Source organism: Rhea pennata, chromosome 3, assembly GCF_028389875.1.
Source record: "Rhea pennata isolate bPtePen1 chromosome 3, bPtePen1.pri, whole genome shotgun sequence".
NCBI classification, from domain to species: domain Eukaryota; kingdom Metazoa; phylum Chordata; class Aves; order Rheiformes; family Rheidae; genus Rhea; species Rhea pennata.
In genome coordinates this window covers 85285207-85303012 of record NC_084665.1, presented here as the reverse complement: position 1 = coordinate 85303012, position 17806 = coordinate 85285207, and the positions used below count along the sequence as shown (strand labels likewise).

Here is a 17806-nt window from a genome sequence, read left to right as displayed (position 1 = left end):
AGTCTCTGAGGTAGGCACCTGAGCTGGTGGTAACCACAGAAATGCCTGCTGGTGCCATTCAAATTGTAAATGCCTGCAAATCACCTGTACACAATGGCAGCAAAGCTACTCAGAAGCAAACAAGGAATCACAGAGGTCCCTAAGGTGATGTTTTCAGCTGACACTGAGACAAGTGTCCAAACTCCATGTCACCAGAGTCTTGAGCACTGGCAGAACCTTCAAATGAGTTGCTTCTGCTTTCACACTTTTCCTGTTTGTTTGGCCCACAGGGTCCAATCCAGCTCTCCCAGAATGTGCCTACTGCTTTCAGACTTGCACAAATAACCACAGGGCTGAGTCTTGGGGAGGGAGAAGAGAGGAATGAAAACTTGGCAGGCCACCTTGGTGACCAAAGTCAAGGTGCACCACCACCAGCAGGTGGACATCTTATTTTCTGATCCCTTCCACCTCCCCCCACCACTTAATTGGTGCTTATTAACTTTAATAATTAATTAATTAACTGCTTATTAAGCAAGGCAGAGATAGCATGTTCTTTCATAAGAAAGAGAAAATAGATTTAAATTCCCTATTAAAAGAAAAAAAAGGCAGATATATGCCTTGGACCTATATGCAGATGAACTGTTGTTCCTATCCATGGTAGTAACCAGTGTAAGAAAAAGGCTCTTTCCAGTACTCCCTGCTGTCTAGCTTAAGCAGCTCCTTATGTAGGGCTCTAGGGATGCCATACACAGATGAACTGTAGAGGGAATCTAGACATTTTTAGTGTTTTTAAACCAAACTCTTCATATGCAAAATAATGTGGAAAGTTTAACCCAGATAATAGTGTGTTCTAAGTAGACTTTATGCAGACAGCATCTAATAGGACATAATACAAAGTTTTTTTTTGGTTCATGGTGATTTTCAGTCCTTACTTTTCCTATACTCAGATTTACTAGTTTCTTTTTTTCCTCCTAAGTTTGGAGGGATGTTTTGGTATATACTTGGTAAGTCACTCTACACTAATGCTCTGCAAGCCTTCATCTCATTAATATTATCACAACTGTCAGTCACATCTGCACATGTCCATACCAAATAATTAGACCAAATCAGATTGCCCATTTGGCACTGGTTGACGAATACAATGTAAAATGCTTTATTTCTGTTTATATTAACTTTTTGACAGAGAAGAATAATAATTTCCAAACTGCTTAAATTAGTTTCTCATGCACCAAGAACTGTTTCACATTTGCATAAAGCTCTGATGCTTTTTCATAAACTTCCAACCACTACAGATAGTATTAAATATGTCTTTAAAAATCTACTAAACACATCATTAAACAATTTGTTACAGTATCTGCTCTATCCTTTAAGTCAAAGGTTTTACTTTCAGGAAGTAATACTACAGTCAGACATCTGTTATCTACTGTGTGGTGAGACTCAAATTTCAAAGACATCTCTATTAATCTCACTTGGAGAGGTTTTTTATATATATATATATATATATATATATATATATATGTATATATGTGTGTGTGTGTGTGTGTGTGTGTGTGTGTGTGTGTGTGTGTGTATTTTAAAAAGCTTTTTAGAAGCACAATCCTCCTGAGATGAATAAAATTCTTCCCAGGTACAGAAGCTTACAAGAAGCTACAATGCAAGTTCAGTAAGTCACTTTCATAATGAAAAGAACCTCCATGTTCTGCGCTATTACGTAGCCTAAAGAGGCTTTTAGTTACTGCATTATATGAAGTAACGATAGCTGAATTAGAGAAGAAGATGATCTATTTCAACCTGGTAAGATTACTGTAAAGAAACCGAAGCTGCTCTGAACAAGATTTGGGGGATTTTTTTTCTGGAGTTGTTAAGACTCAAAAATAATCTTTCCTTCCCATTAATGTTGTAAAGTTAAAATCTGAATAACTTTAAACCTGTTCACAGTGCTGCCATTAGGAGCAAACTTATGACTCCCAAAGTCCAGTAAGTAGCTGCAGAAATACAAGTTATTGAGGGAAGTGAGGAAGAAAAAATAAAAGTTACAGAAAAATTTACAGAGCTAGACCTGTCTGGGAAGACAGGTGAGACCCAAAATATAATCCATATTACAGCAAAATATTTGAAAAATCTATCTTTCCAGACAAATAGAAATAACTACTAGCCTACAACAAAATAAAATTAATTCCCCAAGTGATTTTTTTTCAAAAAACCATCTGTGCTCTCTTCTTTTTTCTCCCACCATTTATATGTAGTCCAAGTCAAATGGATATTTAACAGTCATGAATATTTAAAAATATTTATGATATTTAAAAATATTATGGTATCATTGTAAATTCTGGTTAATTTTTACAAATATAATATTAAAAAAGGGAAAGAAATCTGAACCTACTTTTTCTTACATTATCCACAAGTACAACAGAGGAGATTTTACATTGGAAACATAAAGACTTTAATGGTTTGATACAGGAGAAAGGGTAGGACAGCTATATGAATTCTATGCAACATATACACAGGTCCTCTCTTCAAATAAGATAGCTCTAGCATACTGTTCCAACTCCCGGCAAATGCATGAATGCACAATGTTCATCAAGTTCAGTACCAGAGATCTCAGTCTTTCTCTTTCTACTAAAATTATAAATTAGTTGTAATTTTCTTAAGAACATACTGAATGAGGGAGCTTCAAAAGTACACTGTTAAGAAGGCCATGTGAATTGAAAAAGTGAATTTAAATGTGAATTCAGTTTTGTGAAATCACTTTGGTCCTTTGAAATCTCACCTTGTAATGCTGTAATACAGGCTCTTCTACTCATATAAACATTTTAACATGTAATAAGTTTGCCACATCTTTAAATTATTCTTCAACCATATATTGAGAGTTATTCTTTACATGTATGACAATATTCAAATACCACAGAAATTAATAAAATTAATACATAGCTTTAAAAAACTCAAATTGATGAATGTATTGCAATTGTATAGATAAAGAACTTGGATAGTGTGTTGTGCAGTGCTGTTTCAGGTATCAACAATGTGAGAAGATTCAAGAGGAAAGGATTAATTGCCAGCTTGCTGCTAATTTGTCTCATTTTCCAGTTTTTGTATCTCATTTTGTCCAGCCTCTGTGAGGTGAGATAAGAGTCTTTTATAGGCTTCTCTGTTGAAAAACAAAAGAATGTAACATGTTACTTAATTTCACAAAATGGAAGAGCAACAGCACACAATTCCCAGATTGCTTACATATTGGGGTATTAAACCAGAATACATGAAAGCTAAAATTTTTATTTTAAAATATGGAGTTACCAAGGCTCAGAGGAGATCTGCATTCAGATTTCCTCATGTTCGCTGTTTGACTTCTATATAGGAAATCTCCTGGTGACTCCTGCTACAGTACAGTGACGTGAACCACTGGCACTAGAATGCAGACTGGCACTGACACAGATATAGACCATCGCCCTCAACAGAGGGCTCTGATTAGTTTTAAAATAAGCCTGGAATTCAGAAGGGGGCTGTCACTCAAGTGGATGTTCCAGCAGAGTGCCTATGTGTTGGTGAGATTTTTCACCTGAAGTTCATTCTAATATTCTCCAACCTAGACTATATCATTATTGCTAAAGTATTGCCTCTGACATTGAAGTAAATTCTGATTATGTATCTTTTTCAAGAAATATTAACTTAAGCAAATAAAATTGAATATATTATTTCCTGCAGTTTTTACTAGTTTCTGGCAACAATAACACTAGGAATTGCTGCTATAAGTATCTAATTAAATTTCTAACCTTTGTTTCTCTTATATACATAGGTTTTGACTTTCATATCTACAGTTATGTCTACAGAATATGTTAATATAATGTCATATTGGCCAGGATTGAAAAGAGAAAAATCATTATTAGTGTGTTTACGCCGAAATGTTCATGGAGTATCTTAGACTACTAGATAAGGGAGCACGTTCTAAATACAAATTATTAATACAGAACATCAAGAACAGGTTTGATAATGTATATGTTAAGGGATACAACTAGAAGACACTTGCCTGTTTTTTTAATTCCTAAGTATATATTTCAGGAACTTCAAACAATCTGTTTTCTTCCATATTTTGTAGGTAAAGGGATGAATTTTGCCTTATTGGCAGTATGAAAAAAATATATGAAAGCTGACTATGAAATACATTACTAAAAGGACAAAAGCAGGTAGTATGAAAACCCTGCATATAATTGTACTGCAGTCTGACCTAGTGTGAAATCCTATAAATAAAACAAATGTATTTTTTGATAGAGTGTAATAAAATACCCAAATAATTTATGAAATCACAAATTTTACTTGTAACTATCAATAAATGAATTATTTTTTCCCATTTAATGGAAAATTGAATATTCTTTGAATACCCTTTACAGTCCTATGAGTTACACTTTTGCACAATTCTGTCTTTTTCTAACCCAGGCCCTGCTGATGTTTATGGCAGAACTTCTCAAGCCTGTGGTGTCACCAGGACCTCATCCTTGGAGGAGCCCCAGCATGTTCATTTATGTAATCACTTAGCCCAACCCCTGGCCAAGAGGCCACAAGAGGGTCAAGCACCAGCGTTCCAGTTAGCAGAACTAACAGCAGCCCTTTTGGCCTAGGGGCCACAGCTTCCTGGATTTTCTCAGCAACATTTCTATAGGTGCAGAAAGTTCACTACTGCATCTGCATGCACCCAGAGATGTCACTATCTGGGCTGAGCTGCTCACCTCAAGTGCCATTTCTTCCCAAGGCTAGATGCAATTCACAAATCAAATATTTCTGTCTCAAGTTCTCTGAAGGGCAAACAGAGGACGTGTGACTTTGCTGTGCTTAGAAGAGGGAGACTACTATGTTTCTGAACATCTAGAACTCTTGTAAGTTTATATTACAAGAGAATTACTGTAAATGAAAAAAAAAGCCATGGATATTTCTTTTCAAAGCATCTCAGATCATATCTGATTATAACTGATTATACTGCAATTTTACAGATAATCTGTATCCTCTAAAGCAGGGACTTGCAGACAAATAGACAAATTCTTTGGGGCAGGAATTTTTTTATTCTATATTTTGGAACACACAGTGTAGTGAACAGAGACAATCTGGCTTTGCATAAATTTTGGGGGGTCTGTAGACTTAGTGTCAAAATATCTGTGAAAATATTTAGCAAGTATGAATGGCTTAAAACTATGAAAGGCATAAGAGAAGGTAAATTTCTGGCTGAACCTGCTTAAAAATCACTCATTTTGGGGTATCTGTACTGCTATCTAACACTGCTTTCTTTCAAGAGAATAAACCTCTACTCTTCATTGTTAAAAAGCAATATATTAAATAAAATAATAAAAAAAACCCCACAAACCTCTGTGCAGTATTCCTTCCAAGACCTTGTTTGTGCTCTGAATCCTTCAAAGACTGTGTGATTGTGGGAATCAGGCAGGTAACTAATGTCTGATCCAAGACTGCCACTGTTTCTAGTATGCTGAAAACCCGATGATCATACACTGCTGTATAGTCCTGGATAAACTGCCTGAGGGGGACACAGAGGCATTTAATGCAAGGTCAAAACTAAATGCAGAGAACATGCCAAAAAACAACTTAAGAGTCTAATCGAACAAGCAATCCAGATCATGGAAATTTTCATATTTTTACACTGAAATACTCTATTTGGAATATTTTATCTGCAAAAATTTAGAGAAAGTAATGCTGCAAAAAATGACATGTTTATTCCCAAGTTCACAGATTGTACTTGAATTGGGAGTAAGAGCATGCTAACCGAGGGATAAACTGTCCCATGAAATTAATGTACTCTGTATAAGGCAACTGGGAGGCCAGGCCCACAACATCCACGCTGATTTCAGCAAGTCTCTCAAACTCTCAGCTAGACACGAGCAGAGTTCATGTTTGCAAACTGTCTTTGGGTCCTTAGCTCATGCACCTCTTCCACTGTATCCACACGAGAAATGGAACTCATGGAGAATATCATTTTTGCAGAGGTATGGAATAAGTATAATTTACATTATAAAAATCTATCTAGCTATTTGTCACAAAAATCAAACCAAAACAAATAAAAGCAAAGCTTTTTATGTGAACATTTGATATCCGTTATTATGCACTTTTAATTAGGCATGCACCTTTATTCTTCACAGTACCTAACACTGAACATCACTATTCATGAGGAATTTTTCCCATTACAGTAGCAATAAACCTCTCTATTACTAGCCTTTCAAAACAGTACCTAATCCATGAGAAAACAGATAAGTTTCCTGCTTTTGCTCTGCCTTTTTTGGCCAAGCCATGTTAAAAAACAGTGCCAGAATAATTTAAGTACTATAAACAAGTGACAATGCAGTATGTTAAGGATAATTAGTTATTTAAAAAAAACAATGCAGTATGTTAAAGATAATTAGTTATTTAAAAAAAATATGTTTGCTGTCAATTGGATTGCAATAGTTTCACTGCCAGTTGGCATATTTTCTGGTTACCTAAATACAGAAGTCAGCTGGTTGACATGTTCTCCTCCTGACCTTGCTTGGCAGCCTTCTACCATGCATTGTAGAATGTCTGTAGATATTTTTTTAACTGTAAGAGAAAAATCACAAGATTCACACAGAGCTCTTCAACTGACCATCTGGAAAAAATCTTTTATGAAGACTACAGTTTTTTAAAGGAGGAAAAATGGCTTAATCTTACTTTGATGCAAGTAAAATGACTGCAAAAGCAGTTAGTAAGATTGTCTATAAAGAACAGAATGAATCACAGATTTATGCAAAAGTAGTCTTATTTCACCACTATTATCCTTTAAACACATAGATTATAAGTACAGTGCTCTCTTTACGTCAAAACAAAGAGACACAAATTCAATGGAAATAGAGATTTTATTTAAATTCAGGTTTTGTTTGTATTCTTTAAATCATTCCTATTTGAATTAAAGAAAAGCAATCTAGGCATTATACCCTGCATGAAGCTATACACTGATCTACTCCTCACTTTCAGTGGGAGGGTATTATTCTGAATTCCTCCTTTTTTCTGTAACACTATTTTCTTCTACTTAATTTACTCCAAAATATACTGCAGTTGCAAGATAATGCTCTTCCTTTATAAATTTGGAAATGGACTGCAATGACTCTTCTACCAGGACGTGGTGGAGTCCTGTCTAGGCAGGAAGTGAGCTGGTGGGTAGATATTCAGCTTATTCTATTCTGTAACAGACTGCAAAGTAGATACTTTCAGCTTTAGATAGATATGGCTATGATGGCAGAAGGGGGAAGAAAGGGTGTGTGCTAATTCAGCTAATCTCCTGAGCATATCTTGTCCTTGAAAATTCTACAAATCAGAACTAAAAATTACTTTAATACCTGGAATTCCCAGGAGAAGTCAGAAGTGAATCCCCACTTTGCCTAATGCTGCCACTGGCAGCAAGAAGTAGTATTGTGCATACATGTACCCATGCTAATTCATTGTACGAAGGTGCGGTGAACAGAGTAGTTCACTTTTTAAGAAGCTAAAAATAAAGAATAAAGAAGGCTCAAAGATGCCTTCAGAGAGCAATACACTACTTTTAATCCATTTATAATGCCTCTATGTGGAGAACATATGCTAGACTTGTTTGGTCTCAAAACTTTAGGTGGAAGAGAACTTCCATAGTTACCAAGTGTCGGAGAAATGAGGTGGGAAAGGTGAGGACGAAGGAAAAGCTCTTTGAATTCCTGACAAGGTTGATCTTTAGCTGATGAGTGTGGCATTTGAGTCCAAGAGAAGAATGACTCTACCTCCTGCAGACAGAAGCCCCAGACCACTCACTGAATAGACAAAGCTTCTCCAGTTCATCTGCCAAAGCATCTCTTTCACTTCATCTAAAAGCCATGTAAAAGCTAAGTATTTGGATGAAGGATGCTTGGTAGTGGATAACCTTACACACGTGCACTGTTGTGTTTAAAGCAAACAAGCAGCTCACCTTGTAGTTCATTAACCAATACCATGCATTTCAACACAGCTGGGAGGACCAAGTCGATGTCACATAATTCAGTGCTCTGAGTTCTCTGAAGTACTTCAAGAATGAAAGCAAGAACTGAGGCCAAGCGAGGAGGCGGAGCATTACCTTTGAACTGCAGGTAGTGTTCACTGGGAAAATACAGCAAACCAAAACACAGTCCATAATTTATTTTTCCATTCAATACAAGCATCATATACTTTAAAATAACACTGTGGTATTTCAGCAGGAGGGCTATTAAATAGATTTCTTTCTTTATCTTGGCTCAACTAATAGCTTCTATTTGTCTTAGTCTTAGAAATGACTGCCAATTTATCAGAGGACAGTGATGCCTTCTAACTCTTATATTGAGAGGGAAGTGAGAAATAGCAGCTATCATAGTTAAAAAGCCAAATGTGGCTGTAAAAGTTAAACTACAAAGGAATCTGAATAAAAAAACTGAATAAAAGGAGACCCTGAAAACATCCAAAATGCAACTTTTATTCAGTTAATTTATATAGCTTTATGTGCTTTTGTCAACTAAAATTCCAACTGCATTAACAGCTCTGCTGTTTTGTTGGGTTTTTTTTTTTTTTTTTTTTTTTTTTTTTAGATTTCAAGGAATATGCTGTTACTCTTTTTTTGTGAACATTATATTGTAATGGCACAGACAATCTCTGCTTTTGCTCTGTCAGAACTAACACAACCATCTCCACTATAAAATTTGTCACAAAGATAAAGGGTAACCTGTCATCTTGCAACAGGAACGTATTTTGACAACACATACATTTTGAGTGTTCCAGTTTTAACGTCTTGATTTGTTATTTTTCACAAAAAGATGCAAGAATCTAAATTGATTTGAAATTACAAGTGACTACTGAAATCTTTACTGAAAAACAAGAACTTCCAAATTTAAGCATTCAGGAGAGAAAAGCACAGGTAAAAAGAAGACAGTATTTATCCATCAGTTAACAAGAGAACACCCAGAACCTTCAAAATAACTTTTCAGATGTTTAAAATTAGCTACCCAATCAGTTAAAAATTACTATCTTTGTTCAGGTCCTAAAATAATGAAGCATGCTCACACAACTTTACACTTTCAAATGAAACCTGATTTTTAGAGTTCTGAATATTTGACTACATGGCTTTAGAGCACTAGCATAACACAACAAATAACAGTTGCAACACTTTCTTCCCATATTCTTCACATATTGCAGTCTTACTTACTTTAATATTAGCATCTCTGAAATCCTCTATTCCGTGAATTTACTATGACAACCTAGCACTTACTCCTTTTGGCTCTCTTCCACTAAAATGATTATCTGATCTGGATAATGCACCCTGATGATGTGGTTCAATTTCCCTGTGCAGCAACAAGAATTCACTAGCTTTCTAATGGCAAAGGACTATTGAACTCTGTACTCATTAATATAGAAACCTAGTGACTGCCTCCTGACCATCCAGCAAGTTGTAACTTGGTCACTGCTGTTAAGTTCTAAGATATTCTTCCCAGAGCACTAAAAAATATTTCATGTCTTACAAGTCACCAACTGCCGTTACACTTTCAGGACTTCCTTTCCATTATCAATCTTAAAATTCACATATGCATGGACACATTCACAAATAACTTTTAAGATGGCAAAGTTTGAGTATTCATAAGTTAAGAAATGACAGAACTAACACTGTGAAATCTTAATTCACTTACTTAATATGTGATAATACAGGCTTTATTTACAGGACTGCCTATCATACTTATCTGAATATAAGATCAACCCTGAATTTTGCTTGGTCAACAAGCACACACACTCTTTAATAAGTTAAAATACAATTACTTTGAAAATAAGTAATTGTCTTATATTTGAGTGGGTTTAACTCCACTCCTGATATGGACAGAAAGTCCAGATTGCTCCATATTCCAGGGTATATGAAACAAAGAGCTTCCGCTTGCCTTTATGAAGCCCTTTATATTTACAGCTGCTGTTGGTATGGGGTTGGTATGGTACAGCTGACAGCTTCAGCCTCCTGTGCCTCTACCTCTGCCTCTTCCCACATCTCAAATTTCCCTTGATAGCTGGCAGACCTCTGCATAGCCTGACACATACCAGAATCCACCACTGGGCCTCCCATGCCCAGGTGGCTGTGGCAAGTGTAAGCACTACAACCTGAGAGTGCAGCCTGAGATGCAAATATATGATGTCCTATGTTTGAGAGCATTTTTCCTAGAAAAATACTTGTGTTTCATTTGGCCACATGATTTTTCTTTTTCTTTTTTTTTTCTTTTACTGTCTAGGACCTCTGCACTCTGTTTACTTGGAAATTCCTCAGTTCTACTCTGAAGCTCCATATATGTTATTCTTCCTTGGCTCCCTGCTCAGAGAATTACAGGCTCTTTCTGCTACCCAACTAACAATTCCAGTATGCCTCCCCTAATCTTCCAACTCAAGTTATCCCTCAGGACTTGTTATCCCACTTTGGTGCTCAGAGCCCTCATCTATGCCTTGTCCTCTTAGTGCTTAGTTCAGGTTTTCACAATGCAAAAACCCATAATAAAAGAAATCAAAGAAAAACAAAGAGAAAAAGATTCCGGCTTCTGGTTCCAAGTCCTAGGCTCAGCCTGGCCTGTATCAGCCGTGGATGCGACTACTCTATGCAGGGATCCCAAAACTGGAAGCAGGAATATCAAGGAATTATATTGGTAAGTCATGGCAAATAACAGATGCTCACATATAAAGTTAGATTTTTAAGATGAGATATGGACAGTTGAAATGAACTTGATGAAATGTGCAAGACTCAGATTAACTCTGTATCAAATTTGAAGTGTCTGTTCTGAAGCATGGAGAAGCTATAATGATCAAAGCAAGTGTCCTGTGTGTGGGTGGATGAGATTTTTTTTTTTAATGGCCAAAATAGCACGCTTTTCATAAGCCTTAGAAAGGGTAAGAATATTTCTCTTAATTTTTTTTTCCACAAAAAAAAAAAACGTAAAAATCCCAGGTTGGTATTGAAAAATACAGGTTTGAAGAGCTGAAGTGTAACAAAGTTTTAAGGACTTCTATCAAGGTCTTATGATGGAAATACTTTTAATAATAGTTAGTACTACTAATAGTTAGTACTACTATCCTGTGATAAATATAAACTAAACTTAATAACACATAGCATATATGAATTTTCCATTACAGAATGCAAAGCAGAGCAGAACGAACAGTATTGCATTCATGGACAGAAATCAAAGTGAATCCACTTACCTGCAGGTAACAAACAGAACCCAAGCCTCCCTCCCTATTGCTCAAACCAGGAAAAAAAATCCTTATGGGTTTGTATTCACTACAGGATGAATATCACTTAACAGCCTTTATGCTAATACAGAAAGTGGAAACAGTGGGGAGTTGGAAAGTACACTCAATCCGGTTTCACGGATTTGGGCACCCAGGCACGTGAACAGGTATGTCAACATCCAGCTGTGCTGCGTGTGTGTGTGTGTGTGTGTCTCTACTTACAGAGCTTGACCTCTAGGGACTCCTAGACTCTTACTGGATATTTTATTCAAGTCAAACTGATGCTGAAAAGGGTTCAATATTCAACGAATAAACTTTGGTCTTTCTTGCTTTCTCCTTGCTCTTTAGCTTGCCAGCCCAAAAGCCACAGTTTTATTGGGCTTTGATTTGCTATTCTTCTGAGATGTTTTCTAGCTGTCAAATTCTGGATGCAGCATAAGAAAAACAGAACTACTTGCAGTTTTATCTTTTACCTGATTTAAAAAAATCTATTATAAGCAAATTAAATAAACAAATGTATTATTTTTATAAAGTAAATTGTTTTAAGAAAGATAGTCCTACAGATTTTCATTCATCTCCAGCTTACTTAGTAAAAAAAGAAAAATAAAATTCAAGTGAAATGAGAAAGATGTGCATTTAACTGATCAGTTTAAGCTGTGTTCTCTTTACTGTTGTCATGATATTTTTTGCTCTTAGACTGCACTCTGTCACATCCACTATTTTTAACTGCTATATCTTGAACCAAAGTAGACTGAGAGCTTGTCACAACACGGACTGTCTTTAATTGTACTTTTGTATAGCCAAGTTCAGACCCTGCTTGTTACTGAGAAGTAAACAACGACACTTCCTTTCTCATTAGCTATTTGTGAAATCTGAATAAATAATGCTTTTTCCTTCACTAGGCCTTACTTTATGACATGCAAAGTGGTCTTCCGTAGACGGAGCATCTGGGTGGCTGTAATGGAACTGCATAAGGCTAGTGCCATGGGATGCAGTCCAGCTGCTGGCATAGTTGGTGAAGAAGGGAGAAATCGTCCAAAATACTGTTGAATAATGCTCCCAAGTAGTTGATTCAGATAGGGCCCCTGAGTTTGTGACTGACAACATATAAACGACAAGCCCTGCAAAATAAAATTCAGAAAGAAAAATGGGATAAATCTTTAACAATACCAGGCTGCATACATTCTAAACTCTGCTATACTCTGTGTGTAAATTACTGCTGCATGATAAATAAGGATCAGTAATTTGCTGCAGCTATGGTGGTCTAAGGATAAAGACAAAGTCAGCGCAAGTCCTACAAAGGAGAGAAAATATCTTTTACTAGATAACTAATACACTTGGAAGATGAGCTCTGGGACACACAAGCTCCCCTTCAAACTGGAAATAAAACTACGACGTTTCAGGCCTAAGGAAGGGCTTCTGTGTCCAAAAGCTCTTTTTTTTTCCAGCTTTCATGTGGTCAAAGAGAGGATATTAGTCAATCAAGGAGGAGAGATAGAGCACCTCATCAGTTTGTAAAGCAACTTGTGGTATTTTTGTATGAATGGTATAGTAGAATAATGAGTGCTTAAAATAGTGGTCTGACAAGAAAAAAAACAACTTATAGCGTAAACAGGTTTTTATGAATTAAACACCAATTATAATAAATTTGGAGATTTTAAAAATCTCTTTAAAATAAAGTTTAAATTGGTGTGACTTATCCAACATAAGCTATATTGATGCCAAATAAAAATCTGTAATAAAAGTATAAAACTGTCCATGAAGAGTCGATCTAAACATTGTCCCATTTATACAACACATATATGTTATATCTGTGAAAAAAAGATGATTTCTCTTACTGATACAAGTCTCAGAGAGAGAGAGAGCTTTTTTTCCCTTCCTTCAATGACTGAAGGAAAGAAGAATGATTCACTAAAACCTGAAAAAAGCCTGGTTACCTCCTATCACAATGGTCACAGTAAGCAGTACAAATACAAGTCCCTTCAGAATTCAGTTTTCATAATAGTTTTACTCAGCAAGAATAATAAGGTAAAACAAGTGGACAAGCCTAGAGTTCATTAGAGAGGAACTTCACAAGTACTTCAAACTTCAGTTAGTATTGCAATCCATATGTTTGCCAGAGTCTAACTTTGGTAGAAAGAATTCCTGACGAAACACTGATGGTAAGGTAAGCTGAGGTCTCTTAATATATGAATGAATAGTTCAGGACTCTAAGGCATGAAACGTAGAAACAGCGAACTCAGGAAAGCTCTTGCTCTTCCAGAAGCTCCTTCCAGGGGCTCCTTCCCAGAAAGATTCTGTCTTTACTTGCCCATGTGAATGTGACAGAAGAATTCTTCCAGGAAAAAAGCAGGTTGAGGCCACAGCTAAGAATCTTTTTGGCATTTTCTTGAAATAGACAGTTCCCACTTTTGGTTCCATAGTAAACAAATATAGAAAAATGAGATTTAAGTAATAAAGTGCTGTAAGTAATAAAAATCCGCCTGAAGACCTCCTGTAGGAAGCCCTCCTGAACATCAACATCTTTGGTTAAGGTAGAAGTTCACATGCCTCTAGAGCTCCTTGGAAATTTTGTTAATTTCCAATGATAAAAGACAGAATTACTGAAACAAAACATAGGCTGTAATAAGCAATTCACGTCCTCTCAGCCATTTACTTACATAAGCAAAATTGCACTAAAAGGTAGTTGCTACTATATCACAATTCTTAAAAACACTGTATAGCAAATACAAGACTCTGAGAGACTGTTATAGATGACGTTATTTAGTTTGTAAGCTTCAGCACTTGGTGTTTCTAATGAGATGTTGCAGGAGGTATAAAGGAGCCACTTGAGCTTTCTGTAGTTCTTAAAAAAAAAGAGAAAATATTCCATAATTCTATAATCAAAGGTGGACCTCTCAAGTCTCTAGATTGTTTCAACAAAAGTAACAACTGTGAAAAAGTGTATTTATCTGATCCCAGGGACACAAAAAACACTGCAACCTTACAGAGGACACCTGCTCACAACATTCAGTTCACCTGAGAGGTAGGAACAGCATCAGACAAAGAATATATAAAGAATATAATGCCTGTGAAGAAGCAATGATGATAATTACTGAAATAAGATAACTTTTCAAATTGAGAAGTAGCAAATGCTATAGAATATACAAGAACAAAAGTAAGAAACCAGTTACTATGAAATACTTAAGAGTTACTTTTCTTAAGAAATGATCTTAAAGTTGGTAAGTGGAAGAAAAAGCACGGAATATTAAAATTTAGATCTGAAGGAATACTGCCTGATTTTTGCAACTCTTCCAATAGTTTCATTTGATAGATCAACAACTTAAGCACAATCTTTCATAGAAGCATTTTCATTTTTGAGTTTAAGTAAATTGATATTTTTGGGGTGTGGGATGGAGAGGAGGGCAAGTAATCTTAAAAAGAAGGAAAGGATTGAATTAAAAAACACCATCCTGAGAAGAATGTTACTGAAAAATACCTTGCTGATTAATGAAAAACAAGGTCTGAGGTTACTATTATTCTTTTTCTTTGATTATCTAATGAAGATATAGAATCCTCTGGAAATCCAGTACAGAAAATTGTTAACTATAGATGCATTTAGAAACACTGAAAAACCTTTTGTTCTGTAATCTTTTGTTCTTTAGAAAGGATTCTAGTTTCTTTTTTGATGGGTCAGGTTGAGATGCTGCCTCTTAAAAGAGGCACGATTTTTTAAAACCACATAGCAATATCAAAATCTCTCTTTAATATGAACCTGCTTCAGATTAGAAGTTACAGGTTTAGCACCAAAGGCTTCCAAGACACAAATCATCTTCTCTAACTGAAAGCAGAGGAAAAAAAATGACCTTCCACTTTGTAGGGAAAGAACCACCCACCAAAATAAAACACCTTCGCTTGTCTATAGTAGGATATCCACAGATCAGTGCTCATACATGTAGGGCATGTCTACAGCATCAAAGCTGTTCAGGGAAGAATTCATCAGACCTTTAGATCCTGATGTTTCTACTGCTCCCTAAACTTTCTAGAAATTAGATTTTTTTTTTTTTTTTTTTTTTTCCAAAACGAGAGCCCTCTGGCTTTAGCTTAATACTGGGCTCTTTATTTTTGAGTCCCTCCTGCAGAATCCTTTGTCAATCCAGTCTTCAAAAGCGCAAGGAAGAGGACCCAAGGAACTACAGGCCAGTCAGCCTCACCTCCATCCCTGGAAAGGTGATGGAGCACTTAGTGCTGGAGGCCATCTCAAAGCACATCAAGGACAAGAAGGTAATCAGGAATAGTCAGTATGGAATCACAAGGGGGAAATCCTGCTTAACCAACCTGATAGCCTTCTATGATGGAATGACTGGCTGAGTAGGTGAAAGGAGAGCAGCAGATACTGTCTTCCTTGACTTCAGCAAGGCTTTTGACACTGTCTCCCATAACATTCTCATAGGCAAGCTGATAAGTATGGGTTAGGTCAGCAGATGGTGAAGTGGACTGAAAGCTGGCTGAATGGCAGAGCTCAGAGGGTTGTGATTGGTGGCGCAAAGTCTAGTTGGAGGCCAGTGTCACCCGGGGTCAATACTAGGTCCATTCCTTTTCAGTTGATTCATCAATGACCTGGATTAAGGGACACAGTGAACCCTCAGGAAACTTGCTAAGGATACAAAATTCGTAAAAGTGGCTGATACATCTGAGGGCTGTGCTGCCATAAAGACACAGCTAGACAGGCTGCAGAGATGGCTGGAGAGAAATCTCATGAAGTTCAACACAAGCAAGTGCAGAGTCCAGCACCTAGGGAGGAATAACCCTAGGCACCAGGAAAGGTTGAGGGTTGACCTGTTGGAAAGTAGCTCTGCAAAGAAGGACCTGGGAGTGCTGGTAGATGACAAATTGACCATGAGCCAGCAATGTGCCCCTGTGGCCAAGAAGACCAATGGTATCCTGGGGTGCATTAGGAAGAGTGTCATCGGCAGGTCGAGGGAGCTGATCCTGCTGCCCTGCTAAGCCTTGGTGGGGCCACATTTGGAGTACTGTGTCCAGTTCTGAGCTCCTAAGTGTAAGAGAGATATGGAGCTACTAGAGTGAGTCAAGCAGAGGGCTACTAAGATGATTAAGGGCCTGAAGTATCTCTCATATGAGGAGGGGCTGAAAGAGCTGGGACTCTTCAGCCTGGAGAAGACAAGACTAAGAGGGAATCTTATCAATGTATGTAAGTATTTGAAAGGATGGAAAGAGTATGGGGCCAGGCTCTCCTCAGTGGTGCCCAGTGACAGGACAAGAGGCAACATATACAAACTGAAAAGCAGCCAGTTCTGTCTGAATACAAGGAAAAACTTCTTTACTGTCAGGGTGACTGATTCTGGAACAGGTTGCCCAGAGAGGTTGTGAACTCCTTGGAGATATTCAAAACCCACCTGGACATGATCCTGTGCAACATGCTTTAGGTGACCCTGCTTGAGCAAGGAGGCTGGACTAGATGATCTCCAGAGGTCCTTCTAACCTCAGCTGTTCTGTGATTTTGTGATTCTTTTTTCTTACGAAGTGTAGAGAGCAACAGACCTCCACAAGGTCTGACAATGCCATATGTCAAGTGGCAAAAAGGATAAGGTACCAGCATTACATGTAACTGTGAACTTCTGAGTAAAATGGAAAATATGCTAGGCAGTACTGACCAACAATGTGACAACAAGGAAGTCACATAGTACTTCTTTTAAATCCTATCAGTAATTAACAGAGATGAAGGAAGCTACTGTTCATGTGACAGAGGGAAAAAATAATGCATGATATTGGACTTCCGTTTTGGACCAGAGGTTTGCAGTCAATCATATAAGACCCCTAAGACAATCTCTATAGATGTAAAACAGATGGACATTAGAGAGTTGCTAGAGCAGTGCTCTTTTCTTTGGCGTGTTCTTTGGTCACCTTCTGAGGAAAAATAGGGAAGAAAAAGAAAAAGAAATTTTAAGAGGAGTAGAAGGGGCATGACAACATCTGGTCCTCATTTTAGCAGAAAGACAACTGATTCCTGTGTGTGTTCACTGCAGGAACCTTTTATGGCCAGAGCTGCCTCTTTCTTCTGATTTATTCATATATCAGTAAATCACCTCTGGAGAGTGAAGAACCGATTAGTATGGATTACTGGAACTATTCACTGCAGAAATGCCAAGCTACCTAATGATGACTTATAACATCAGTCCTGCTGTTGGAATAAATCTGCTGTTCACCAATTAATGTTGTACAATTCTTATTAAACACATACTGTAATTCACAAAATGTATTAATAAGCTTGCTCAAATATCGGACCACAGATGTGACTCACAAGAGGGCTTTTAAGGTCTGATCTCTGACAAATGCTGAGCCTGCACAACCCCATTAAAGTCACTGGAAAATGTATGTGCCAAGCACTGCTTAGAATCAAGTTCTTTCAGTGCTGTCCTGTATTTAGACAGATATCAGTCATCTTCTGTTTTTGGACAGGTCTAACACTCATAAATCAAGCAGGGTATCTTATCTTTTCCACCATTATGCACATTATGCTTATTCCATGCACCTACCCTGTATTCTGCAAGACATATTTAAACTACATATTCTCTGAAATCAGTTCTGTACA

At 37.0% G+C, this 17806-nt stretch overlaps 1 protein-coding gene across 1 annotated transcript in view; it reads right to left on the bottom strand.

The window, feature by feature from the left end:
* Positions 1-2313: 2313 nt before the first annotated feature.
* MMS22L (MMS22 like, DNA repair protein) overlaps positions 2314-17806 on the bottom strand; it is a 99238-nt gene continuing 83745 nt past the window's right edge. Inside the window, exons 21-25 of the mRNA XM_062573079.1 lie at positions 12124-12335; positions 7925-8091; positions 6453-6549; positions 5330-5497; positions 2314-3127 (exon numbers count right to left, since the gene is read on the bottom strand). Coding sequence (XP_062429063.1) covers positions 3046-3127; positions 5330-5497; positions 6453-6549; positions 7925-8091; positions 12124-12335 — 726 coding nt within the window. The 3' untranslated portion in view covers positions 2314-3045. The remainder of the gene's footprint in view (positions 3128-5329; positions 5498-6452; positions 6550-7924; positions 8092-12123; positions 12336-17806) is intronic.